At 36.8% G+C, this 24,102-nt stretch overlaps 1 protein-coding gene across 1 annotated transcript; it reads left to right on the top strand.

The window, feature by feature from the left end:
- The first annotated feature begins 688 nt into the window (after positions 1-688).
- Positions 689-6,888, top strand: LOC104247970 (adenine phosphoribosyltransferase 3). Its single transcript, XM_009804135.2, has 6 exons — positions 689-937; positions 1,159-1,269; positions 4,164-4,256; positions 4,962-5,111; positions 6,099-6,157; positions 6,567-6,888. Exons 1-6 carry the CDS (start codon positions 856-858, stop codon positions 6,618-6,620), a joined length of 549 nt encoding a protein of 182 aa, XP_009802437.1. The 5' UTR covers positions 689-855; the 3' UTR covers positions 6,621-6,888.
- Positions 6,889-24,102: the final 17,214 nt, after the last annotated feature.

The raw sequence follows: 24,102 nt of genomic DNA, 5'->3' as shown, positions 1-24,102 counted from the left end.
TGTTTGACGGTACTAAACCAAGCGAATTGTATACAAAGAGAATAATTAGTAGAGATAATTTCAGATACTGTCCTCTAATTTTGACTTCATAATACTAACCTTGTGATTTGCAATATTACAATTACCTTAATTATTTTGATTTCTTTTATAATAATTAATTTAACTTATTTACTACGAATACAAAATAATTATGATCTTATCAATTTGTCATTTCTAATACTGAACTCATTTTATTAGTAATTAATTAGTTTGAAATAAAAAATATTAAATAAAAACTTAAATTTGTTTAGTTAAATAAATATAAATCGTATTGTTTTTTTACAAAATTGATCAAATAATATCATCGTTATTATGATGTCAAATTCTTCAATTGTGATAACTTTACTCGTCAAGATACTTCAAGTAGAATCACACGTCACCACTTTGAACCTTAGTCGTTCAGTTAAAAAAATTAAATAAATTTGGAATAATAAGTATTAAACTTTAGACGTTTTAAACAGTATTTTTTTTTTACATACTTACAAACTCCAATTTTCTCATTTCATTATTTTAACATAAAAAAACACATTGTGGTGAATAAAAAAAGGTCTTGTTTCAAAGACTTCAAAATGAGAATTTGTTATTAATAATTAAGAAAAAACACAAAAACTTAAAAGTCTATTCCTATAAGTACCCCTCTTCTTTCTCCTTATTTATTCCTGTTGTCCTCTCTTACTTTCACTTCTTCAGTTTCAGAGCTATTTTAAGCCAACACTCAAAAACCTTCATCCCCAAAACTCTAAACACACCAAAAACAGAGCAGAGAATTGTTCATTTTTCTCACTGCATTTTTACTTGTGTATACTAAAGGGACGAATGTCAGGTTGCAAAGACCAAGATCCTCGTATCCATGCTATACAATCTCGAATTCGTGTTGTCCCTGACTTCCCTAAACCAGGTCTTTTCTCTCTCTTTTCTTTATTGGATAAAAAAGGGTCTAAATGGAGCTGTATAGATATCGAGAATTCGTATGACCGACCCCAACTTGTTTAGGATTAAGAAACTGGTGTGTTTGTTGTTGTACAAGTAAAGTTTTAATTTTTTATTTTTTTTTTTGTTATTAACGTTGTGTATTAATTTTGTTTTTTGGAGCTAAAAAATGGGGTTGAAATTATACAGGGATAATGTTCCAAGACATAACTACGCTGTTACTGGATCCAAAAGCATTCAAAGACACTATTGATTTATTCGTGGAACGTTACAAAGCCAAAAATATCTCAGTTGTTGCTGGTATGCACTCCCCGCATTCTTAGCTGCAGATTGCGAAAAAAAGGGATTATAAAATAGAAAAGAAAAAAATACCCATCCTTTTCATTTAATTATCTGCATTGCTTGTGGTCCCCATTTTAACTCAAGAAATTGTAATGCATGTGTTAATGTGTATATGTATTATTGTCTTTTGCAAAGTTTTTATTTTTAGCTATTCTTTTTTGTGTTTGGGGGTGGATATACAGCGTTGTGGGGGCCTATGGAATACTTTTAATGGGCAATGTGGGAGTTACTGTTTAGTACTAATGTTTTCTATTTGAATTCTTTTGTTTTTGAGTTTTTAACAATGGAAGCTAGTTAGTGGCTGTGTTATTGATGACTTTGTGTGAAGAACGAATACGGATCGTTCAGAGCGTCCCCCTTTTGATTTTGAGGTTGGGGGTGGCCTAGGTGGTGGTGATGGTTGTTGGTAATGGATAATAAAATTGGTGAAAAAGACAAAAGCCTAGTAATTTAAGTCGAAACGGGTAGAGGGGCGGGCCAATTATCCGCCGTGTTTCAAATTGTGCACTACTAGCTAGTGCACTGGCTCTCGAAGATTTCTGGATTATCAAAAAAAAAAAACAAGCATAGGTGAAATAAGGGTGCGGACCCATTAGCTGTGGTGTTCCCAATTTCCTTTTCCCCCCTTTTATGTTGTACAGTGATATTCACTCGTAGTTGAAACTGATATTGAGCCTTAGTTTGTCTTTCCTCCATCCCTATCGATGGATGAGGCAATAGCACTGTCTATTTTATGTGCTATTATCATGGCATTGGGGTCTTTTTGATGGATGATGATGATTAATTATTGTTTGGTGGAATGTTTACTGAGTACAGAGTCCACTACAATGAGTAGGTTCTTTGTCCTTTTCACTGTGATTGGTATATGATGTATAATGGTTCTTTTGTGCTACATCCTGATTTCTGAGACTTCATGAACTTTATAAAAATGGAAATAAGTAGTGTGCTTCTTGTTCATAACTTTCCCTTTTCATATGTTTCCGGCCCAACTTGTCCTATACTATTATTAAAAAAAATGAATTTTTATCAATATCAGATGAATGATTATGACACTCTGAGGTGGTGTCGGAGTTGATGGACAAGTTAATAGGTTACTGACTGGTGATCAAAATGTGAGGAAATTCACCAAATATGATGGATTTGTTTAAATAGTATATCCAAGGTAGGTTGAGGGTATTTCTTTTGTGGCTAGATAATTTAGTCAGGCAATGTAGCTGTAGGTTTGTTATGTGTATACCCTAATCATAGCATCCTGCTACCATCTGAGAGTTTTCTGTCATTACATCATCTTTCTGTGCCTTTTCTTTGTCTTGAGATATAATCATTTTTGAGATAAAATTTACTTTATTAGATAATTTATAAGTACCTGATGATTTAGTGACTTTTTATCAACCATTGGCTGCAAATTGTATCCCACTAATTGGTGTAGCAGTTCGTTACCCAAAGCCATGCCAATGTGTTCCTGGCATTTTAAAGTCGGTGCAAACCGTGTTTATGTTGTTGTAGTCCAAAGTGATGATCCTATGTCTGGCAACGATATTTATTTCTATTCATTACTCATCTAGTATGGAATCCTAACTGCTCTGGCTTGTTATTGGTTCTACCTGCCATTTTCCCCTGTCATGTGGATGTTGTAGAATTTCATTTATATATTAACACGAAAAAAGGGTGATTCCTGGCGTTTGATTTTTTCTGAATTTGCTGCTTTTTTCTTGCCACCACGTGGATTAGGACTCTCTTCTGGACCTCATTCTTCCTTTTCTCCATAAGGATTAGAGTATAAAATGAAACTGAAGAGATAGGGACAAGTTAGCTTATGGTCAGCAGGAGTTATGTGTGGATACAAGTGGTAGACTGCAATTGCAGTTTGTAAATACTGCTGGTGTTCTAATCAGAGCAATACAGTGCCTAGGAAAAGAAGAATAAGAAGGATAATGGGAGATGAGTATGATTAAAGTGGGCACAGTAAGTTGAAATCATGCTTCTGAACATAAAAATTGCAGGTTGGCTAGTTTAGACAGCGCATTGCACAGAAAAAGTTGTTTGCAAAAAGACTAGGGAGGTGAATAGGTGATTTTGAAGGAAAAGATCTCAAGGCATAAGGTACATGGAGGCTTTAACTTAATGTTCTATAGGCATGAAGAGTCCTGCGGCTTACCTGAGCTCCCCTCTTGCGGTTTCTGTGATACAAGTTTTTTCATATCTTTGCAAGTACTAGCTGTGAATAGCAAGTGAAATGCAGACAGCTTATGGTAATGTTTGAAGTATGTTATCCTGGTACAAGGATAGAGAACTGAAAGTGTGGGCTTGTCATGTCAAAAAGCATCTTTAGTGGCTTGATCCTCGTTTTTAAGAGAATCTGGCCGATAAGGTCCTGATGTTATCTTATATGCTTTAACTCTATCCTGCAAAACCAGATTTGGAAATTGGTAATGATTAGCAAGGGTATATGACTGCTTCATGACCTTTTATACTTCTTATTAGTAAAGGTTTGTTAGTAGTTTATTCTCAACTTGCTTACTATGCTTGTGAAGATGTTATATATGTCTTTTCTGAATAAATAATTCCCAGAGATGATTGTGACTATCGGTCATAGTTTAATTGCTTTTGGGTTTTGTAACATTCTTGATTTATTGTTGCCTCCTTTGTTTGCATATTTATAATTCTCAATCTGAAGCATTTCTTTTAATATGATGTTTTATCTTTGGGTGGCCTAATGCTATAGCCCTTTGTCATGTAGCATTTCCCATCCTATTATATACAATCCCGGAGTAGTGAGTAACTTGCAAACATTTATTCTTTATCATCTTTTAGCTGACTTGATTTAAACTTTATTGTTTCAATATCTCTAGGAATAGAGGCTCGAGGATTTATATTTGGTCCACCAATTGCTTTGGCAATAGGGGCAAAATTTGTCCCTTTGAGAAAACCAAATAAATTGCCAGGTATGTTTTCATCCTGCGACAACCTTCTTTGGATCTTTACATCTTTTTGTTGCATGCACCTTTCTGTTTAAATGAGTAGGCTTCCTCTAATTTCCAAGTGCGTTATTCACGTTGATCAGTACATTATTACGAAACTATAAATGTTAACCTTTGTGTCTACCCCTCAAATGCTGCCCACCATATCCTGAAGTTATATTAAAGAACAGGACTATTTTCTGCAAATTGATATCTGGTTTTCCTCCCTTGTACATGTAGTTACATGTAGTTACACGACAGATTTCAGAGAATTGGAGTTTTGCTATGGAAGTACTTAAATCCTGATGTTTGATTCAATGATATCCAATTTAAGGGGCAAAAGGAGGAAGATTTCCACTTTTGACTTTATACAAATTTTAACTTGTAATCCAGTAACTCGACTTTTTTCAGTAAAGATATGGTTCCCGTGTTCAGTTTCTACTGTGTTTATTAAGCTTCTCTTTTGATGTACCGTCATAAAGCTATCAAATAGATCCAAACACATGCAGAGGAAATGTTGTAAATAACCCATCCTTTCTCTCTCTCTCCCTCTCTTTTTTTCTCTCATATATTAAGAATGCTTCTGAAAACTGTGAGGTCATCGTGCTGTCCAGAATAAGTGTCTATCTTTTGAAACCATTAAATATTATCTCAGTTTCTCAATGGCACTGTTGCTTTATATGATTGCAGGTAAAGTTTTTAAACAAGAGTATGACTTGGAATATGGAAGTGATTGTCTTGAGATGCATATTGGAGCAGTAGAAGCTGGTGAGCGTGCTTTGGTGGTCGATGATCTGATTGCTACTGGTGGCACTCTTCGCGCAGCTATGAATTTACTTGGTAAACCTTTTTATAATTCTCTTGATATGGATAGAGACTAACCTTCCATGACAATTTTAACACTTCAATGAAGTGCACAATGGAACAACAATTTTTACATATGCTCCGAAATATGTAACTGAGTGATGCAATAGCATCAGAGCAAGATATCGCTAGCCAATAACAATAGGGTCTGCAATAAGCTTCAGCTGCTTAATCTCTAGCTGGGTTGGTGAATGTTTTATTCACCACAGGAATCGCCATCGTTCAGGCTAACTGCTGTCAGTTCACTAAAAGCAAGAAATACCAAAAGGCTGAAAAAACAGTGCAAGTACTTTGTTGGACCCCTTTCAGCTTTGCTTGCTAATTTTCCCATTCCTTTTCTCTTATCCTTTATGATATGAACCTGAGGAAGGGATTGAACTTTGAAGTTAACAGTAACATCCTATGCCAAGATCTGGAATTTGCAGCAAATAATGTCATCATAGCTAGGAGGAGACTAGGTTAACTTTGTGCTTAGTTTTTGTTCTGCATTCCTAAGAGGCAGAAAGCACCAAATTGGCTGATGCTTCATTTCGTCGCATGTGTCAGACTGTTGTAGAAGTTTAAATTACTAAAACGTTTGCCATTGATCTTAATATTTTGTATATCAAATTAGGATTGTATTTTCTATTGGGATTAGCATCGAGGAATAAGTGATTTGGACATTGGGAGGTGGCATATAGTATAATAATTTTTGCAGAGCTTCTGCAAAACTACATTATGACATGGTCAGCTCTGGTTGCTCTTTGATAATAGCTGTTCTGGCGCAAACAACCACATGCACATTATAAATGGTTCGAGATCATATAATGTGTTTTGCTTCTCATGATAAATACTCTACAGGATTCGTATCATCTCATGCAAAAATGTTCTATGCCTTGTATTAACAATTTCTCATGAGCTATTTGTATGGTTATTAGTCTTTATACCAGATGCAACTTGTTGAATCAAATTGTTGTTTCACAGAGCGTGCTGGCGCAGAAGTGGTTGAATGCGCATGTGTCATTGAAATACCATATTTAAAGGTGCATCTTATGGTCTTTCTGCTATTCTTCTTATCTGCAATGTATGGTTGTTACTGTAAATAGGAATTGCTTGGTCATCAGATGACAACATGAAATATACAGGAGCATATAATAAGACAGTAAATTTCCTTGCCAAAAATGCTTCTCAACGAAGGATCTTGGCAAAGATAAGATTAGCAGTACATGTAAACTAACTGCCTGTTTTTCCACATTCCTTGGCAAGTTGGTGAATAGCTAAGTTTTAGTAACAAAACCTACCTTTCTAGTAGAAGTAGCAAAATAACGATAACTTCCTCCGGATGGATGATTCATTGTCTCATCAGCTAGAGAAGAAGCATCTTTTAGTCTTAACATGTGCCTTGTTTTCGGTCTTTGTTCTTCCTTGAGATCACTTTCTAGTTGTTTGCAGGGTAAGGAGCAATTGAATGGCAAGCCATTGTATGTACTGGTGGAGTCTCAGTAGTATCAGCGGATGAATCGTCCGTATTGGCATTACAAACTGTACATTAGAGGGCGCTTTTATTGGCCTTACTGGTCTGCATATCTTTTTTTCATTCTTGATTTCTGTGACTAGTGGATTTTGAAAAGGCCTTGTTCATTTAGACATGAGCTAAAGTAAAGAAAAATTATGCACAATGAATTGTTCCTTGGAAATTTATCGGCTTATTCAAGCTCTCCAATTCTTTGAAGTAGAGTCTCCGGTGGAATGTGAAACCGATTTTTTATAACAATCCTTTGTTTTTTTTTTTCCTTTAAATATAGGCCATGCAATTCTGTATGGTATAATGGAAAATAATGAATGTGGTGCATTAAGATTTTATCTGTTCACTGTTATCCGTGCTGTCTGCAACAAAATTAGGAAAACATATGCCCAAGGCTTTGGCCTGATGGTAAGGGCGTCGCACGGTGGAATGTGGTGCATTAGGCGCACGTCACCAGTTCGAACTCTACCACAAACCATGTATTTAAGGTCATTGTTCTTTGTTCTGTATATTGCTTTGAGCCGGGAGTTAGAATAAACTTAATCTTTGGATCTCTTTATGCAATAAGTTAGAATTGAAAATTTTGTAAGAGTGATAAAAGAAAACAAAAACTTAAAAGACAAAGTGCAGGTTCGGATTAGGTAATCGTAGAGCCTATTTTTCGATTTTTTGTGTTTGTATACTTTGTCAAGTAAAGACTAGCGCACATATTCACACTTAAAAGAGGAAAAAACAAAGGCAATTTAAAGTGAAATAAATAATTACACTAGTTTTGCTTTGTACAAACAATTGCATTAGTCATACTTAGAATTTATGACAATTAGGTTCTTTCCCGAAAATAGAGTAACGAAGAGATGAGGAAGCAGGTCAAAGTAAGAAATAGAGAAAACGACCATTCTCCGGCCAAAGTTGAGCCTTTCGTTTTCTGCCCTCTGTTATGAAGGCGTGACTGGCGCAGCACATTGTTAAATTATCACGTAAGAATCACAAACAGGAGTCAGGATTTGAAGCTTATGTGTTTGGGATCTAGTTATATTAAGTTATTACAATCTAAATTAATAATTTTTGCATATTCAATAAATATTTTTAAAGATAAATACATGATTTTCGGTTGAACCCATACGCTACACTCTAGTTCCGCCCCAGAAACAATTGGGCAACTATTACAAGGATTGTATCTTACGCTTTAATGATTTCGGTCGAACCTGTAACCTATACTCTAGCTCCGTCCTAGAAGAATTGGGAAACTACTACAAGAATTGTATCTTACGCTTTAATAATTTTCGATCAAACCTGTAACCTATACTCTAGCTCCCCGAAAAGAATTGGGCAACTACTTCAAGGATTGTTTCTTAACTTTAATGGTTTTCATTCGAACACGTAAGCTATACTCTAGCTCCGTCCCACAAACAATCTATACTCTAGCTCCGTCCCACAAACAATTGGGTAGCTACTACAAGGATTGTATCTTACGTTTTAATGTGTGCACCTTAATCTGGCATTCGAACCCTCTAGTCAGCAATTATTCACATACTCATCCTCATCCAAAGAAATAAAAAATACTAGTCCGATTTCCTTTTTATCTTTCTTTTTTTGGCTAAAATATGATCGTTATTGTCTTCTTCACTTGGACTCTATCCCATAGCTAAAGACATCAATCACATTAATCTTTAACAAACTTTAAATATATACTAATCATGTTTCAACGAATTCCGTTTAAAAATAAAAGTGCTGCTAAACACCTGTCGCTCTTATATTCGGTTAATGAAGAAGATTTAACAGAATTTTCCTCCTCTACACTTCAGAATAAATTTAGCTATTTTCAATAAGATATTCTTGCATTCATTAATTCTGACATTTCCATCACTTCTTACTTTATGATTAGGTTGTTCAGCCACCTTCCCAATCTTTATTCAGTCTTTAATGGCAGGAAATACTCAAAATATTTTTGTTCTATTCACTACTAGAAATCTGGGAATTACCGATCAAAAATTTGCGACCAAAATTGGTTGGTTAAAAAAAGCGACCAACGTTGGTCGCTAATGTGGAGAAAATTATTAAATAATTATTTTAAATAATTTATCGACCACGGTTGGTCGCTTTTTGGTCGGTAAGTGGTCAACATGTTGACTGGGCTGGTCAAACTTGCTTTGTCAAAGAAATATTGAAATTAGCGACCAACTTTGGTCGCTAATATGGGACCCAATTATAACGTTTTAATAATTAAATTATTATATAAAATATTTTATAAAATATTATATTTTAGGGGTTGATAGACTTGTCAAGATCCTAATTAGTATATATAATTTTTCATCAAATATATCTGTGTGTAAATTGATTCATCGACTTATAACCTACTCAGATGCATCATTGAATATTAAAAACAAAACGTCTCGACGTATATTAATTAATCTGTTATAATTGATTCATCGACTTATAATCTAGTAATAAATGAATGTAATTCATTAACTCTGTTATAATAAAAATAATGAATATAATATCATATACTATAACATGCTATGTATGTAGTTAAAGTAGCAGGAAGTGTGTGTGTTATATATATACACACACTAACATATTGTCATGACCCAAAAATCCCTCCGAAGGAGTCGTGATGACACCTAGTCTCTAAACTAGGTAAGCCTAACATAAACTGAAATAACATTGATGCTTACTAACTTTAAATTTACATTACTCTGAACAATTTACAACTCCCAAAATCGGTAGTACAAGTTATAAGCCTTTCTAAGAGTAATTATACAAAGTAAATACAACACTGATCCAGAACGAGAAAGAATCAATGAAACGTAAATACAAACGAAGGTGACTCCGAGACCTGCGAACGCAGCAGCAGGTTACCGTGAGTCTCCACTGCGACGACCCACACAACTACTATCGATCAATACCTGGATCTGTACACAAAAAAAATGTACAGAAGTGTAGTATGAGCACACCATGGCGGTGCCCAGTAAATATCAAGACTAACCTCGGTGGGGTAGTGACGAGGAACAATCAAGATACCTACTGGTCAAATGAAATGAACAAGATATGATAATAAAATATCGATATATAGTTAATGAGGTAATACCAACAGTGGAGATAAATCAAAATACAAACAGTAGGAACAATAAAGGAGAACACATGTAGTAACGAACGATAACCAAGTAAATCAGATAATCAAGTAAATCAGATTACCAAGTAAATCAGATAACCAAGTGAATCAGATAATCAAGTAAATTAACACTGACATAACAAGAACAGAGACAAGTAAGAATGTATCCAAATAAAGAAAGCAATTCCAACTAAATCAATCACATCATGTCTAGTACACTATCCCGCCCGTCTTAATCCTCGATTCCTCATATCATAATCTCAACTTTCGAACCTTCAGCACACACGGCACCTTGTGCCCCCATATTTCATTTCTCTTTTCACTTTTAACAACAAAATCCTCATGCTATACAATACATAACGTCCGTACAATACACTCAATATGTCCAAGTAGTCCCATTTACCTAATATAAGTAAAATTGCAATTTCTAAGCTAATTAGGAAAAGCCAGCGAGAAAATATGAAGTTGTTTCTTTGGGAATCCTTTGAGTAAAGAATGTACCTCTTTATAATTTAAAATACAACATCAAAAGAATTATTACCTTTAATAGGGGAGTTGATAACTTAAAACTTAGTAGAGATTTCTTTTTAAGAAAAATACAACCTCAGACGGTTTAAGGGGATATAATTGAGAAACTAATTGAATTAAGGATGTAACAATTATTAAAGCTTGAAGTATTGGAACGTATAAATAAATATATATAAATATGGTGAGGTATTGAAAACATTGTGGGTTCTAACACAAAGGATCACAACAATAAAGGAATTAAATAGTTTAAATATTTGAATTGATAACAACAAATACACAGCAGCAGAAAGTGCACGGCATCACCCTTCGTGTGTTTACTCTTGTTCTCTCCATAAGAATCAATATTCACTTCTATTCTTTCTTGTTGCTGCGTGCAACCCGATCCCAATCATATATTATTGTTGCGGCGTGCAACCCGATCCAAAACTTATAATCTTGTTGCGGCGTGCAACACGATCCAAATCATATATTACTGTTGCGGCGTGCAACCCGATCCAAATCATATATTATTGTTGCAGTGTGCAACCCGATCCAAAACACATAATCTTGTTGCGGCATGCAACCCGATCCATATAATATTGTTGCGGCGTGCAACCAGATCAATTTTATATTGTTGCGGCGTGCAACCCGATCCATTTAATACACCAATCAACAGTAATCACAGAAGAATCACGGCAAGGGAACAATAAGGATATAACCACATCCCGGCAAGGGAGTCAACAACAAGAGTAAACACATCCCGGCAAGGTAACCAACAACAAGGATAAAATATGTCCCAGCAAGGGAATCAACTATAACCAATTTGTTCCGATAATTAACTTCACAATGAAACCTCAACTAAACGACAAGACATAACAAGCACGTAATAACTACACCGGTAATCACGACTATTGGACATGTAACCTATTCGTACGAAGTCATAGAGGAACTCATAATCAAGAAGTATCAAAACAATAAGGAAAGCAATCACTTCAATTAAGGCAATTAAGGGTCAAGGCAACACGTAGGAATTCGAGGAAAGCTAGCACATCATATGGAGCATATAGAGGCATTTTAAGCATTTATTAAACTCAATCATAAGGGAATGTTCTCCACATATTAAACATAAGGACCTAAGATCCATAGAGCATATTTCCCACAAATAAGTCCGAGCACACACTCGTCACCTCGCATGCACGGACTACAATTAGCATAGAAGACTCAATTCCTAAGGGGAAGTCCCCCACACAAGGTTAGACAAGATACTTACCTCAAAGACGACAAACCAATACTCTAAGATGAACTTCTCCGGTGAAAAGACCTCCGGACGGCTCAAATCTAACCAAATTAACTTCAAAGTACAAATAAAACACATAAGAGACCATTCCGGATCATAAAGTTTCAATCTTGATCAAATTCTAAAAATCGGTCCAAAAGTCGACCCCCGGGCCCGCACTTTGGAACCCAATTTTTTTTACAAAAACTGAATACCCATTCTGATACGATTTCAACCATACAAATTTTATCAAATTCCGATATCATTTGGTCCCTCAAATCATGATTTTTCTTTTTAGAATTTTTCTTCAAAAACCAACTCCTTCCCCAACCTCAAACACAATTTAAATGATAAAAATAAAGACAAATTCATGAAATATATTTAATTATAGTTGAATAACACTTACCCAATCGAATTACGTGAAAAACCCACCAAAAATCGCCAAGAACCAAGCTCTAGAAGTCAAAATATGATGAAAATGGTGAAACCCTCGATTTTGGGATATATTCTGACTGCCCAGATTTTTGTGCATCGCAAACGCGAAGAGAGGACCGCTTTCGCGAAGAAGAAAAGTTAAGGCTGCCAGGTTTCTCATCGCGAACGCGATAATGAGCTCACGAACGCGGAGAAGAAGAGCAGGGACCTACGCGAACGCGTAAGGAATGTCGCGAACGCGAAGAAGGAAAATACAGGGCTTCGCGAACGCAAAGGGAGGGACGCGAACGCGAAGAAGGATTTCGAGATGGTCAGCAACAAGGCATCGCGAACGCGAGACGTTATTCGCGATCGCGAAGAAGGATACCAGAAGCAGCAAAACAGCAGTTCCAAAAATGGGGAAAAATACTTGTAGCCCACCCGGAACACACCCGAGGTCCCGGGACCCCGTCTAAACTCACAAACTAGTCTCTTAACCTAACACGGACTCGCTCGAGGTCTCAAATCACATCAAACAATGCTGAAATGATGAATCACACCATGAATCGAACTATGAACTTCAAAATCTTCCAAAATCGAAAACTTGTGTCGAAACCGATCAAATCAACCCGGAATGACGCCAAATTTTGCAGACAAGTCCAAAATGACATGACGGAGCTAATCCAACTCTCGGAATCGCTTTCCAATCCCGATATCACAAAAGTCAACTATGGGTCAAACTTCTCCACTTTCCAAACTTCAACTTTTCTAACTTTCGCCGAAATGCCTCAATTTACCCCACAGACCTCCAAATCCAAATCCGGACACGCGCCTAAGTCCAAAATCACCATGCGAAGCTTTCGAGATCACCTACGACCCATTCCGGGGCTGTTTACTCAAAAGCCCAATTCCGGTCAAATTTTCACTATTTAAACTTCCAAAACTAGGTTCCTTCTTCCAATTCAATTCTGATTCATTCGAAAACTGAATCCAACCTTGCACACAAGTCGATACACCTAATGTGAAGCTGCTCGAGACCTCAAACTATCTAATCGGGCACAATTGCTCAAAACGACCAGTCGGGTCGTTACATCCTCTTTCACTTAAACATATGTTCGTCCTCGAACGTGCCCGGAGTCGCTCCAAAGCCATCGAACCACTGCATGAGCTCACCATACATACACCTGGGGGTGATTCTCTATCACCCAACCTAGCAAAACTGACAATACAACTTAGCTGAAGGTCTCATCTCCTCCTTAGCCCATATCCTTAGAACATGACCCAAACCTCAACATCTGAATTTCATCATCGGATCCGAATCCCATGTCATCACACTGCATTAGCCTTAACAAACTGAATCAAGCCAAATTCCATTCCAGAATACAATCACACGTTGCTCCACACAACTCAAATGCCCGAAGCAATAACATCTTACCACCATAACCGCTCAAATAACATCCTGGATGCCGACAATATACTTCACATTGAATACAACCTTGTTCCGGACCTCTACATCACTACTCATGATAAAGAAACATGCGGGGGCTCATAGCCGCCCATGAATACAACAAGTCAAGAAACCCTCTCGCCCGTCAGGGCCATTATCCAAATCTTAGCAGAAATATCCACATACTTCCGAACACTCCTCGCCCCTAATAACATAGTACCACTCTCAGGTCTAAGAACCACATCTCGACCAATACAAGCAACCCAACTAATGACTCATCATGGAAACACACAAATTCTCACAATACATAGCTCGTACGCTGAACCAGCAATAACTCAATTACATAACACAAATAAGGAAAAGCAAAGTAGAAGAATTTTCTAACAAGTGTAACATGTGCAACAACGAAAATATAGTTTTCATCAAATTGTTCTACAGAGGAAAAACATAACTCCATATAAACACAAGGAAAAGGGTATCTCGAATAACATCCGCTGCGGCGTGCAGCCAGTTCCTAAATACTCATCAAGATAGTATACCACATAACATCTACTGCGGCGTGCAGCCCGCTCCCAAATACTCATCGAGCCAAAATGCTCGGGCTCACTGATCATATGAATACTGATATCAAGTACAATAGAGTGCACAAATAAAACTGTGGAAAAAAGTGAATAGAAGTAATAAGACATAAAGGAAACAAGCACAGCTAAGGTGCAATGAGCAATTAACATCACGAGGGTTATCTCACCCACTTCACCATAAGGCCTGAACAGAATTACAACGTGCGTGGGGAATAATAATAAAATCTCGCCGTGTGGCATAACATAAAATAGTAGCACATAACATAGTCTAGGGGCACAAATAATATCCATCCTTCCTGGTAACATGATCAAAATGACAACCTCATAGGAGTACACAAACTGAACCTGATACAAAACACATATTCTCGCTGATCTTCCAAATAGGCCCAAACCAAATCCGGATCCTTCCCAATTAGGTAAATATTCTTCGAAAATCAACAGTAACCTATCATTAATACATGCCATTAATTACCCCTTTCTCAACATTTCTTCACAATCCACTAACAAAAAATAGCCCACATACGGGGACACCTAGTCCCAAAACCTCAGGAATACTAAAAATCCTACACCCGAACTCAACTATGCAGATCAATGGCTGATACATCACTCACTCCCCATCATCCGGTCTAAGCACCTATATAAGATTCCGGCAGCGCAACAAAACATGAACCTCGAAAGCCTCAGAACCCAGTAATAACCATGCTACTAGCCACGCACCCGCAAACCAAAACTCAAGGTTCTTTCCAAAATACATAGGCTTCACATGTGATAGCCAGAAATGCCAACACTCTATTAATTTCAAATACTGATTAAGGAGAAAACCGCAATGTACCATATATTCTTTATGCCCATAGAAGACACCCAACTCAAGTTGTAGTCAAACCATCGAGAACCCTCCGAGATTCGCCCGCATGCAACTGAGCCATCAGGACTGTACCTCCCCAACTCGACTGAGTCACACAAACCGTCCAATACAGGAGTGCTGCCACAAATGCCAGTAGAGAATTCCTATTCAAAAGTACCATTTACTTCCATTGCTATGCTGACCCAACATTACTAAACTGACTCATTTCTTGAGATAGTCGATATGCAATAATCTCAATCAAAGTCCCAAATACAGATAATCCCAACACGAACAACGTAGCTAGAAGCTCATAAACCACTGCATTTCCTCTAAAGCACCCCGTCCTGCCGCAACCACGACACCTACGCTGAATAGACCTTCTATAAATCTAAAATTGTTCCTCCGACTCCCCTTGATGCTGAAATGTAGACCCATTATTGACGTAGAAATATTGCAGGTGTCACACCTCCTTTTTCCGTACCCGCGAGGGTACAAGGGTGTTTTTTTCCAATTAAAGGACAATCGAAACGAGATTGGTTTATTTATTTCAGAGGCGCCACTTGGGAGATTTAGGGTGTCCCAAGTCACCAATTTTAATCCCGAATCGAGGAAAAGAATGACTCCATATTACAGTCTGCGTACCAGAAATCCGGATAAGGAATTCTGTTAATCCGGGAGAAGGTGTTAGGCATTCCCGAGTTCCGTGGTTCTAGCACGGTCGCTCAACTGTTATATTCGGCTTGATTATCTGATTTTATACAAATATGAACTTATGTGCAAATTTAACTCTTGACCGCTTTTATTATTATTTTTTACGAGAATTGCAACGTCGTGAAAATATATCTCGAACCACGTTACATCAATGCACCCATGGTTATTGACATATCTCGACTCGGTTGAGATTTGGATTTGGGTCACATAAATGTGCACCTGAATTAAGGAAAATAAATTATTAAGATGCGTCCTAAAGAGACTAACATATTGTTAGTTTAGGAAGAGGCCGAGAACGTTCATTAAACGGCCAAATCCAAAGTCTAGTAAATGGTTATGTATTTATTGAGGGCCCCAGCGATGTGTGATTTATTTGGCGAGGCTCGTCTCATTTTATTTTAAGGATAAACCTACAGTGACTACATTTCTTCTATTAAGTTTGTCTCTAAAAGCAAAAGAAAATTTCTTAATTAATTACATGCTGAAAAACGTAACTTATCAGTTATTAAGTTACGACTAATGTGAACGGAAAATTGCGATCGCGTTTGTACAAGGAAAAACTGCTTTCATTCTACATTCTATTATTTACTAATGCTAGAACATGAGATAGATACACAATAATATCAAAACAGATTACTTATTCTCCGATTAATTTAAACTAACATTATTAGATGAAGAAATTATACATATGCAACCTCATTACTCATTAATCATTCAACTACATCTTTATATAAAGAAAGAAAAATTATATTCAACCACAAATCTAAACAGGAGGAATTCAACAGGAACAAAGCCTGATTAATATTTCATTTTTTGCTTCAAGCCGAGATTGTACAAATGTGTACCTGGAAATGGCAATACAAGAAGAAATGAAGTAGGAGTCAGCAACAATAATACCACAGCAACAGCAGATTCAGCGACACCGCAAAACCAGCAACAACCAGTAGAATAACCCAGTAACAGATTGAAAACCCAGCAATACCAAAGTGCAATCACAGTCAAAACAGAAGAGAGAACAGATACAAGAGGCAGTAGTTTCGGATTTTTGAATAACACTCGAGAAAAGCAAACGGAAATTATTCGAATGAAAGTTCAAGTTGTCTTTCTCTTTTACTCTCTAACACTCTTGAAATTTTCCAGAATGTATTACTCTCAAAAATATTCTCCCAATAATAATCTCTAAGTCATCTCAATAATCTTCCACCTTTTTCTCTCAATGTTCCCCCCTCTTAATGTCAAGAATGACTCTATATATAGCAAGACTAGTCTTCAATTCCCAACCCCAAATTATTCCCCCAATGGCATGCTTTGTCCCACTACTTAATGTTTTCTTTATTTTAAACCTTGTCCCCCATGCCTACATTAAATAAATGCTTCCACCCAATCCCATTATAATTTGTCTCACATGCCTACATTAAATAAATACAATATTCCCACCCATTATAATTTGTCTTGTCCCCCATTATGTTAAACAAGTACATCAAAAACCCCACCCCATTATATTTTGTCCCCCATGCTTAACATAAAGAATCAAAATAATGTTCAATTACCAAACTACCCCTCCGACCTTATTGCAATTACAAATCTACCCCCGAATGCAATGCAATTTACCAAATTACCCCCATCAGCTCTAAACACTCAATTAATCATAACTTGACCAAAATATAGTCAAGATGACCAATTTCTCAACAATCTTCAACAACAATTATATGAACACGATGAACAACAACAACTCAAAATCAATGGAATGAATTAACCATATCGGGAACCAATCCTGGTTAATTTAGACCAACAATGGATGAACAAGGATACAACAATACAAACAACAAAATACATGATTCAAACTAAATCAAACAAATCAACACAAACATAAAACTCACATTAAATCACTGGATTAAACATGAACTTCAAGCAAAGATGAACATGAACTAAATCTATTCTTTAAACAACAAACATGACAGATTAAATGATTCAAACAACCTTAATAATTTCTGAAAAATGCATAACAACACATGAAACAAATTGAAGAAATAATTAATTAAATTTTAATTTGAATCTAACAAACATTAAACTAATAAATATTTACATAAACAATAATACAAACATGAAATAAACATGAAAACAACTAATTAAACTTCCATTTTGAAATCTGAAAATTAATTTAACAAAACATATGAACATGAACAAAATCAAATATCTAACCATAGACATGAACAAAACAAACATTTGCCGATTTTAGATTCGAAAATATCAAAACAAAATACGGACAAAATAAAACTCAAAAACTACTAACCGGAGATGAACAACAACGAATTCGATTGTATGGACTGTTTCGACGAACCTAAAATGGGAAAAAAAATCTGTCCGGACTCAACGACGAGCTCACCTCCCTTTTAAACTTGATGAACTCAAAACGACGCTCGACGACCTCGACTAGAACTCGCCCAAACGAGATGGTTGAATCTCGTTTTGGGATTGAAGGCGACGAGAAGAAGATGAAGGCAGCCACCATGGACGACGATGGCAAAGCCTGAAGCAGCCTGTCGACGATGCTGCCATGGTTAGCAGCAGAAACGTGAGCAGCAGCAGTCCGTCGAGGGCGGTGACATCGTTAGTAGCTGCGTGAGCTTGAATCGGAACTGAGGTTGCAGGTTTGGTCGATGGGGTTGTTTGGACGTGACTGAGTTTGGACAACGCAGCAGCAGTTGCTGCTACTTGACGTGGAAGGAGGGATCGTTTTGGGCAGGATGGTGAGGAAGATGAAGCGCGACGGTGGTTTCGCGGTGGTTATGGCGTTTGGACAGTAGGGTCAACGGTGGTTTTGGTGGTGGAAGGGTTAGCCATGGAGGGAGTGGTTGTCGACGAAGAAGAAGGCTGGTACGAGCAGCCATGGTTGGGAGCTTAGAGTTTGAAGGTTTGGAGAAGAAGAAGATGGAGGGGGCGGATGGTTTAGGGTTTTTTGTTCCTTTTTTCTTTTGTTTTGTTTTGTGTTTTTGACAAATGAAGAATGGGTGTTGGGCATTTGGGTTAATGGGGCGGACCGGGTCGACCCGGTCTGAAGTGGACTGGGTAATAGGGAAGATTGGGCAATTATTTGGGCCTGAGGTTGAAATTTGAAGAAGTGGCCCAATCCGATTTTTCTTTGTATTTTTGTTATTTTTTCTTCTTTTATTTTCTAAAACTAAATTATAAAAATACTTAAATTATTATTAAGAACTAAATTAAGTTATAAAAGCGTAAATTAACTCCCAATAACAATTAACGCACAATTAAGTAATAATTAAGCATAAAATTGTATATTTGGACATTAAATGCTAAAAATGCAAAAGATGCCTATTTTTGTAATTTTCATTTTTTGTAAACAAACTTAATTACTAACAAATTGTAGAATTAAATCCTACATGCAAAATGCGACATATTTTTGTATTTTTTATTAATTTAACAAATAAACATGCACAGACAAATACAAATAATTATCCAAAAATATCACAAAATCTCACAAAATTGCACACCAAGGAAAATCATTTGATTTTGAATTTTTTGGGAGTAATTCTCATATAGGGCAAAAATCACGTGCTTACAGCAGGTCCCAATATCATCTCATGCAAAATATCGATCCTTGGTCAAATGCAAAATCTGGGAATCCACCAATATTACACTTGGCGCAAAGCCATGGGAAACAATGTCTGATAATCCACAAAACTACTCTTCACAGCTCGTATAACACAAATCACAAGGTACTCCAATACCATTAACTACTCCCAATCAACACCCACCTCATGACCTTGCCAAAAATTGTGACGACTAGTCAACCAATTAGACCTTCTCATCTCGCTCTCATCAACCAGATGTCGGAAATCACTGCACCTCCATACGATCAACTGAATAGTCTTTCAATACCCTTGGGTCTTCAGTCTGAACAACATATTGAGATAATGGCTGAGCATCCCTGACTCCTCCGTAGCTTGTCTGTAGCATCACAAACCACCGGCGTATGGCGAACGCTGAGAGCGTAATATTATACACGAGTGGATGTAAAGGAACATAAGTTATATACTTCGAGCTGAATCAATATCGCATGATAAGGAATGAAAGAAGGGGAATTTCCTAATGGTTCTGTAGCCTCCCAAAGATAAGTACAAACGTCTTAGTACCGATCTGCAAGACTCTACTAAACTTGCTTGTGACTCGTAGCACACATGAACCTAGAGCTCTGATACCAACTTGTCACGACCCAAAAATCCCTTCGAAGAAGTCGTGATGGCACCTAGTCTCTAAACTAGGTAAGCCTAACATAAACTGAAATAACATTGATGCTTACTAACTTTAAATTAATATTACTCTGAACAATTTACAACTCCTAAAACCGGTGGTACAAGTCATAAGCATTTCTAAGAGTAATTATACAAAGTAAATACAACACTGATCCAGAAAAAGAAGGAATCAATGAAACGTAAATACAAACGAAGGTGACTCCGAGACCTGCGAACGCAGCAGCAGGTTACCGTGAGTCTCCACTGCGACGACCCGCACAACTACTATCGATCAATACCTGGATCTGTACACACAAAAAATGTACAGAAGTGTAGTATGAGCATACCATGGCGGTGCCCAGTAAATATCAAGACTAACCTCGGTGGGGTAGTGACGAGGAACAGTCAAGACACCTACTGGTCAAATGAAATGAACAGGATATGATAATAAAATATCGATATATAGTTAACGAGGTAATACCAACAGCGGAGAGAAATCAAAATACAAACAGTAGGAACAATAAGGGAGAACACGGGTAGTAACGAACGATAACCAAGTAAATCAGATAATCAAGTAAATCAGATTACCATGTAAATCAGATAACCAAGTGAATCAGATAACCAAGTAAATCAACACTGACATAACAAGAACAGAGACAAGTAAGAATGTATCCAAATAAAGAAAGCAATGCCAACTAAATCAATCACATCATGCCCAGTACACAATCCCGACCGTCTTAATCCTCGATTCCTCATATCATAATCTCAACTTTTGAACCTTCAGCACACACGGCATCTTGTGCCCCCATATTTCATTTCTCTTTTCACTTTTAACAACAAAATCCTCATGTTATACAATACATAACGTCTGTACAATACACTCAATATGTCCAAGAAGTCCCATTTACCTAATATAAGTAAAATTGCAATTTCTAAGCTAATTAGGAAAAGCCAGCGAAAAAAGATGAAGTTGTTTCTTTGGGAATCCTTTGAGTAAAGAATGTACCCCTTTATAATTGATTCATCGATTTATAACCTACTCAGATGCATCATTGAATATTAAAAACAAAACGTCTCGATGTATATTAATTAATCTATTATAATTGATTCATCGACTTATAATCTAGTAATATATGAAGGTAATTCATTAACTCTGTTATAATAAAAATAATGAATATAGTATCATATACTCTAACATGCTATATATGTAGTTAAAGTAGCAGGAAGTGTGTGTGTTATATATATACACATACTAACATATTGTCATGACCCAAAAATCCCTCCGAAGGAGTCGTGATGACACCTAGTCTCTAAACTAGGTAAGTCTAACATAAACTGAAATAACATTGATGCTTACTAACTTTAAATTTACATTACTCTGAACAATTTACAACTCCCAAAATCGGTAGTACAAGTTATAAGCCTTTCTAATAGTAATTATACAAAGTAAATACAACACTGAAGTAGAACGAGAAGAATCAATGAAACGTAAATACAAACGAAGGTGACTATGAGTCCTGCGAACGTAGCAACAGGTTATCGTGAGTCTCCATTGTGACGACCCGCACAACTACTATCGATCAATACCTGGATCTATACATAAAAAAATGTACAGAAGTGTATATGAGCACACCACGACGGTGCCCAGTAAGTATCAAGACTAACCTTGGTATGGTAGTGACGAGGAACAGTCAAGACACCTACTGGTCAAAAGAAATGAACAAGATATGATAATAAAATATCGAGATATAGTTAACGAGGTAATACCAACAGCGGAGAGAAATCAAAATACAAACAGTAAGAACAATAAGGGAGAACACGGGTAGTAACGAACGATAACCAAGTAAATCAGATAACCAAGTGAATCAGATAACAAAGTAAATCAACACTGACATAACAAGAACAGAGACAAGTAAGAATGTATCCAAATAAAGAAAGCATTGCCAACTAAATCAATCATATCATGCCTAGTACACAATCCCGACCATCTCAGCCCTCGATACCTCATATCATAATCTCAACTTTCGAACCTTCAGCACACACGTCACCTTGTGCCCCCATATTTCATTTCTCTTTTCACTTTTAACAACAAAATCCTCATGCTATACAATACATAACGTCCGCACAATACACTCAATATGTCCAAAATGTCCCATTTACCTAATATAAGTAAAATTGCAATTTCTAAGCTAATTAGGAAAAGCTAGCGAGAAAAGATGAAGTTGTTTCTTTGGAAATCCTTTGAGTAAAGAATGTACCCCTTTTTAATTTAAAATACAACATCGAAAGAATTATTACCTTTAACAGGGGAGTTGATAGCTTAAAACTTAGTAGAAATTCCTTTTTAAGGAAAATACAACCTCAGACGGTTTAAGGGGATATAATTCAGAAACTAATTGAATTAACGATGTAACAATTATTGAAGCTTGAAGTATTGGAATGTATAAATAATTATATATAAATACGGTGAGGTATTGAAAACATTGTGGGTTCTAACACAATGGATCATAGCAATAAAGGAATTAAACAGTTTAAACATTTGAATTGATTACAACAAATACACAGCAGCAGAAAGTGCACGGCATCACCCTTCGTGCTTTTACTCTCGTTCTCACCATAAGAATCAATATTCACTTTTATTCTTTCTTGTTGCGGCGTGCAACCCGATCCCAATCATATATTACTGTTGCGGCGTGCAACCCGATCCAAATCATATATTACTGTTGCGGCGTGCAACCCGATCCAAAACATATAATCTTGTTGCGGCATGCAACCCGATCCAAATCATATAATGATATAGCGGCATGCAACCTGATCCATATAATATTGTTGCAGAGTGCAACCCGATCCATTTAATACACCAATCAACAGTAGTCACAGAAGAATCCCGGCAAGGGAACAATAAGGATACAACCATATCCCGGCAAGGGAGTCAACAACAAGAGTAAACACATCCCGACAAGGCAACCAACAACAAGGATTAAATATGTCCCAGCAAGGGAATCAGCTATAACCAAGCACGTGATAACTACACCGGTAATCACAACTATTGGACATGTAACCTATTCGTACGAAGTCATAGAGGAACTCACAATCAAGAAGTATCAAAACAATAAAGAAAACGATCACTTCAATTAAGGTAATTAAGGGTCAAGGCAACACGTAAAAAATTTGAGGAAAGCAAGCACATCATATGGGGCATATATAGTCATTTTAAGCAATTATTAAACTCAATCATAACGAAATGTTCTCCACAAATTAAACATAAGGACCTAAGATCCCTAGAGCATATTACCCACAAATAAGTTCGAGCACACATTCGTCACCTCGCATGCACGGACTACAATTAGCATAGAAGACTCAATTCCTAAGAGGAAGTCCCCCACACAAGGTTAGGCAAGATACTTACCTCAAAGATGACAAACCGATACTCTAAGATGCACTTCTCGGGTGAAAAGACCTCCGGACGGCTCAAATCCAACCATATTAACTTCAAGGTACAAATAAAACACATAAGAGACCATTCCGGATCATAAAGTTTCAATCTTGATCAAATTCTAAAAATTAGTCCAAATGTCGACCCCCGGGCCCGCACTTCGGAACGCAACAAATTCTACAAAAACTGAATACCCATTCTGATACGAGTTCAACCATACAAATTTTATCAAATTTCGATACTATTTGGTCCCTCAAATCACGATTTTTCGTTTTAGAATTTTTCTTCAAAAACCAACTCCTTCCTCGACCCCAAACACAACTTAAATGATAAAACTAAAGACAAATTCATGGAATATATAAATTATAGTTGAAGAACCCTTTTCCAATCGAATTACGTGAAAAACTCACCAAATATCGCCAAGAGCCGAGCTCTAAAAGTCAAAATATGATGAAAATGGTGAAACCCTCGATTTTGGGATATATTCTGACTGCCCAGATTTTTGTGCATCGCGAACGCGAAAAGAGGACTGCGTTCGCGAAGAAGAAAAGTTACGGCTGCCAGGTTGCTCATCGCGAACGCAATAATGAGCTCACGAACGTGGAGAAGAAGAGCAGGGACCTACGCGAACGAGTAGAGAATGTCGCAAACGCGAAGAAGGAAAATGCAGGGCTTCGCGAACGCGAAGAAGGATTTCGAGATGGTCAGTAATAACTATGATTTCTACATGTTTTATACCCATTCTTACCTAAGCTTTGTGCATTAACTGCCATAAATTAGTCCCAAAATGCTTACAAGTTGCGCTTGATTGCAGGTTTGAGCGACAAGATGACAAATACTAAAGATCAGCTTAAAAAGGAGTGAAATCTGCCAAGTGTCAAA

The sequence above is a fragment of the Nicotiana sylvestris genome, chromosome 8, assembly GCF_000393655.2.
Source record: "Nicotiana sylvestris chromosome 8, ASM39365v2, whole genome shotgun sequence".
NCBI lineage: Eukaryota > Viridiplantae > Streptophyta > Magnoliopsida > Solanales > Solanaceae > Nicotiana > Nicotiana sylvestris.
Note: the sequence above shows the minus strand (reverse complement) of the source record. Positions and strands in the feature narration are given on the sequence as shown.

Bases quoted from the DNA above. Each gene is read 5' to 3' on its own strand.
- LOC104247970 (XM_009804135.2), top strand. From the start codon at position 856: ATGTCAGGTTGCAAAGACCAAGATCCTCGTATCCATGCTATACAATCT. The intron at 5,112-6,098 runs GTAAACCTTTTT...GTTGTTTCACAG, and splicing joins CGCAGCTATGAATTTACTTG to AGCGTGCTGGCGCAGAAGTG. The intron at 6,158-6,566 runs GTGCATCTTATG...AGTTGTTTGCAG, and splicing joins TTGAAATACCATATTTAAAG to GGTAAGGAGCAATTGAATGG.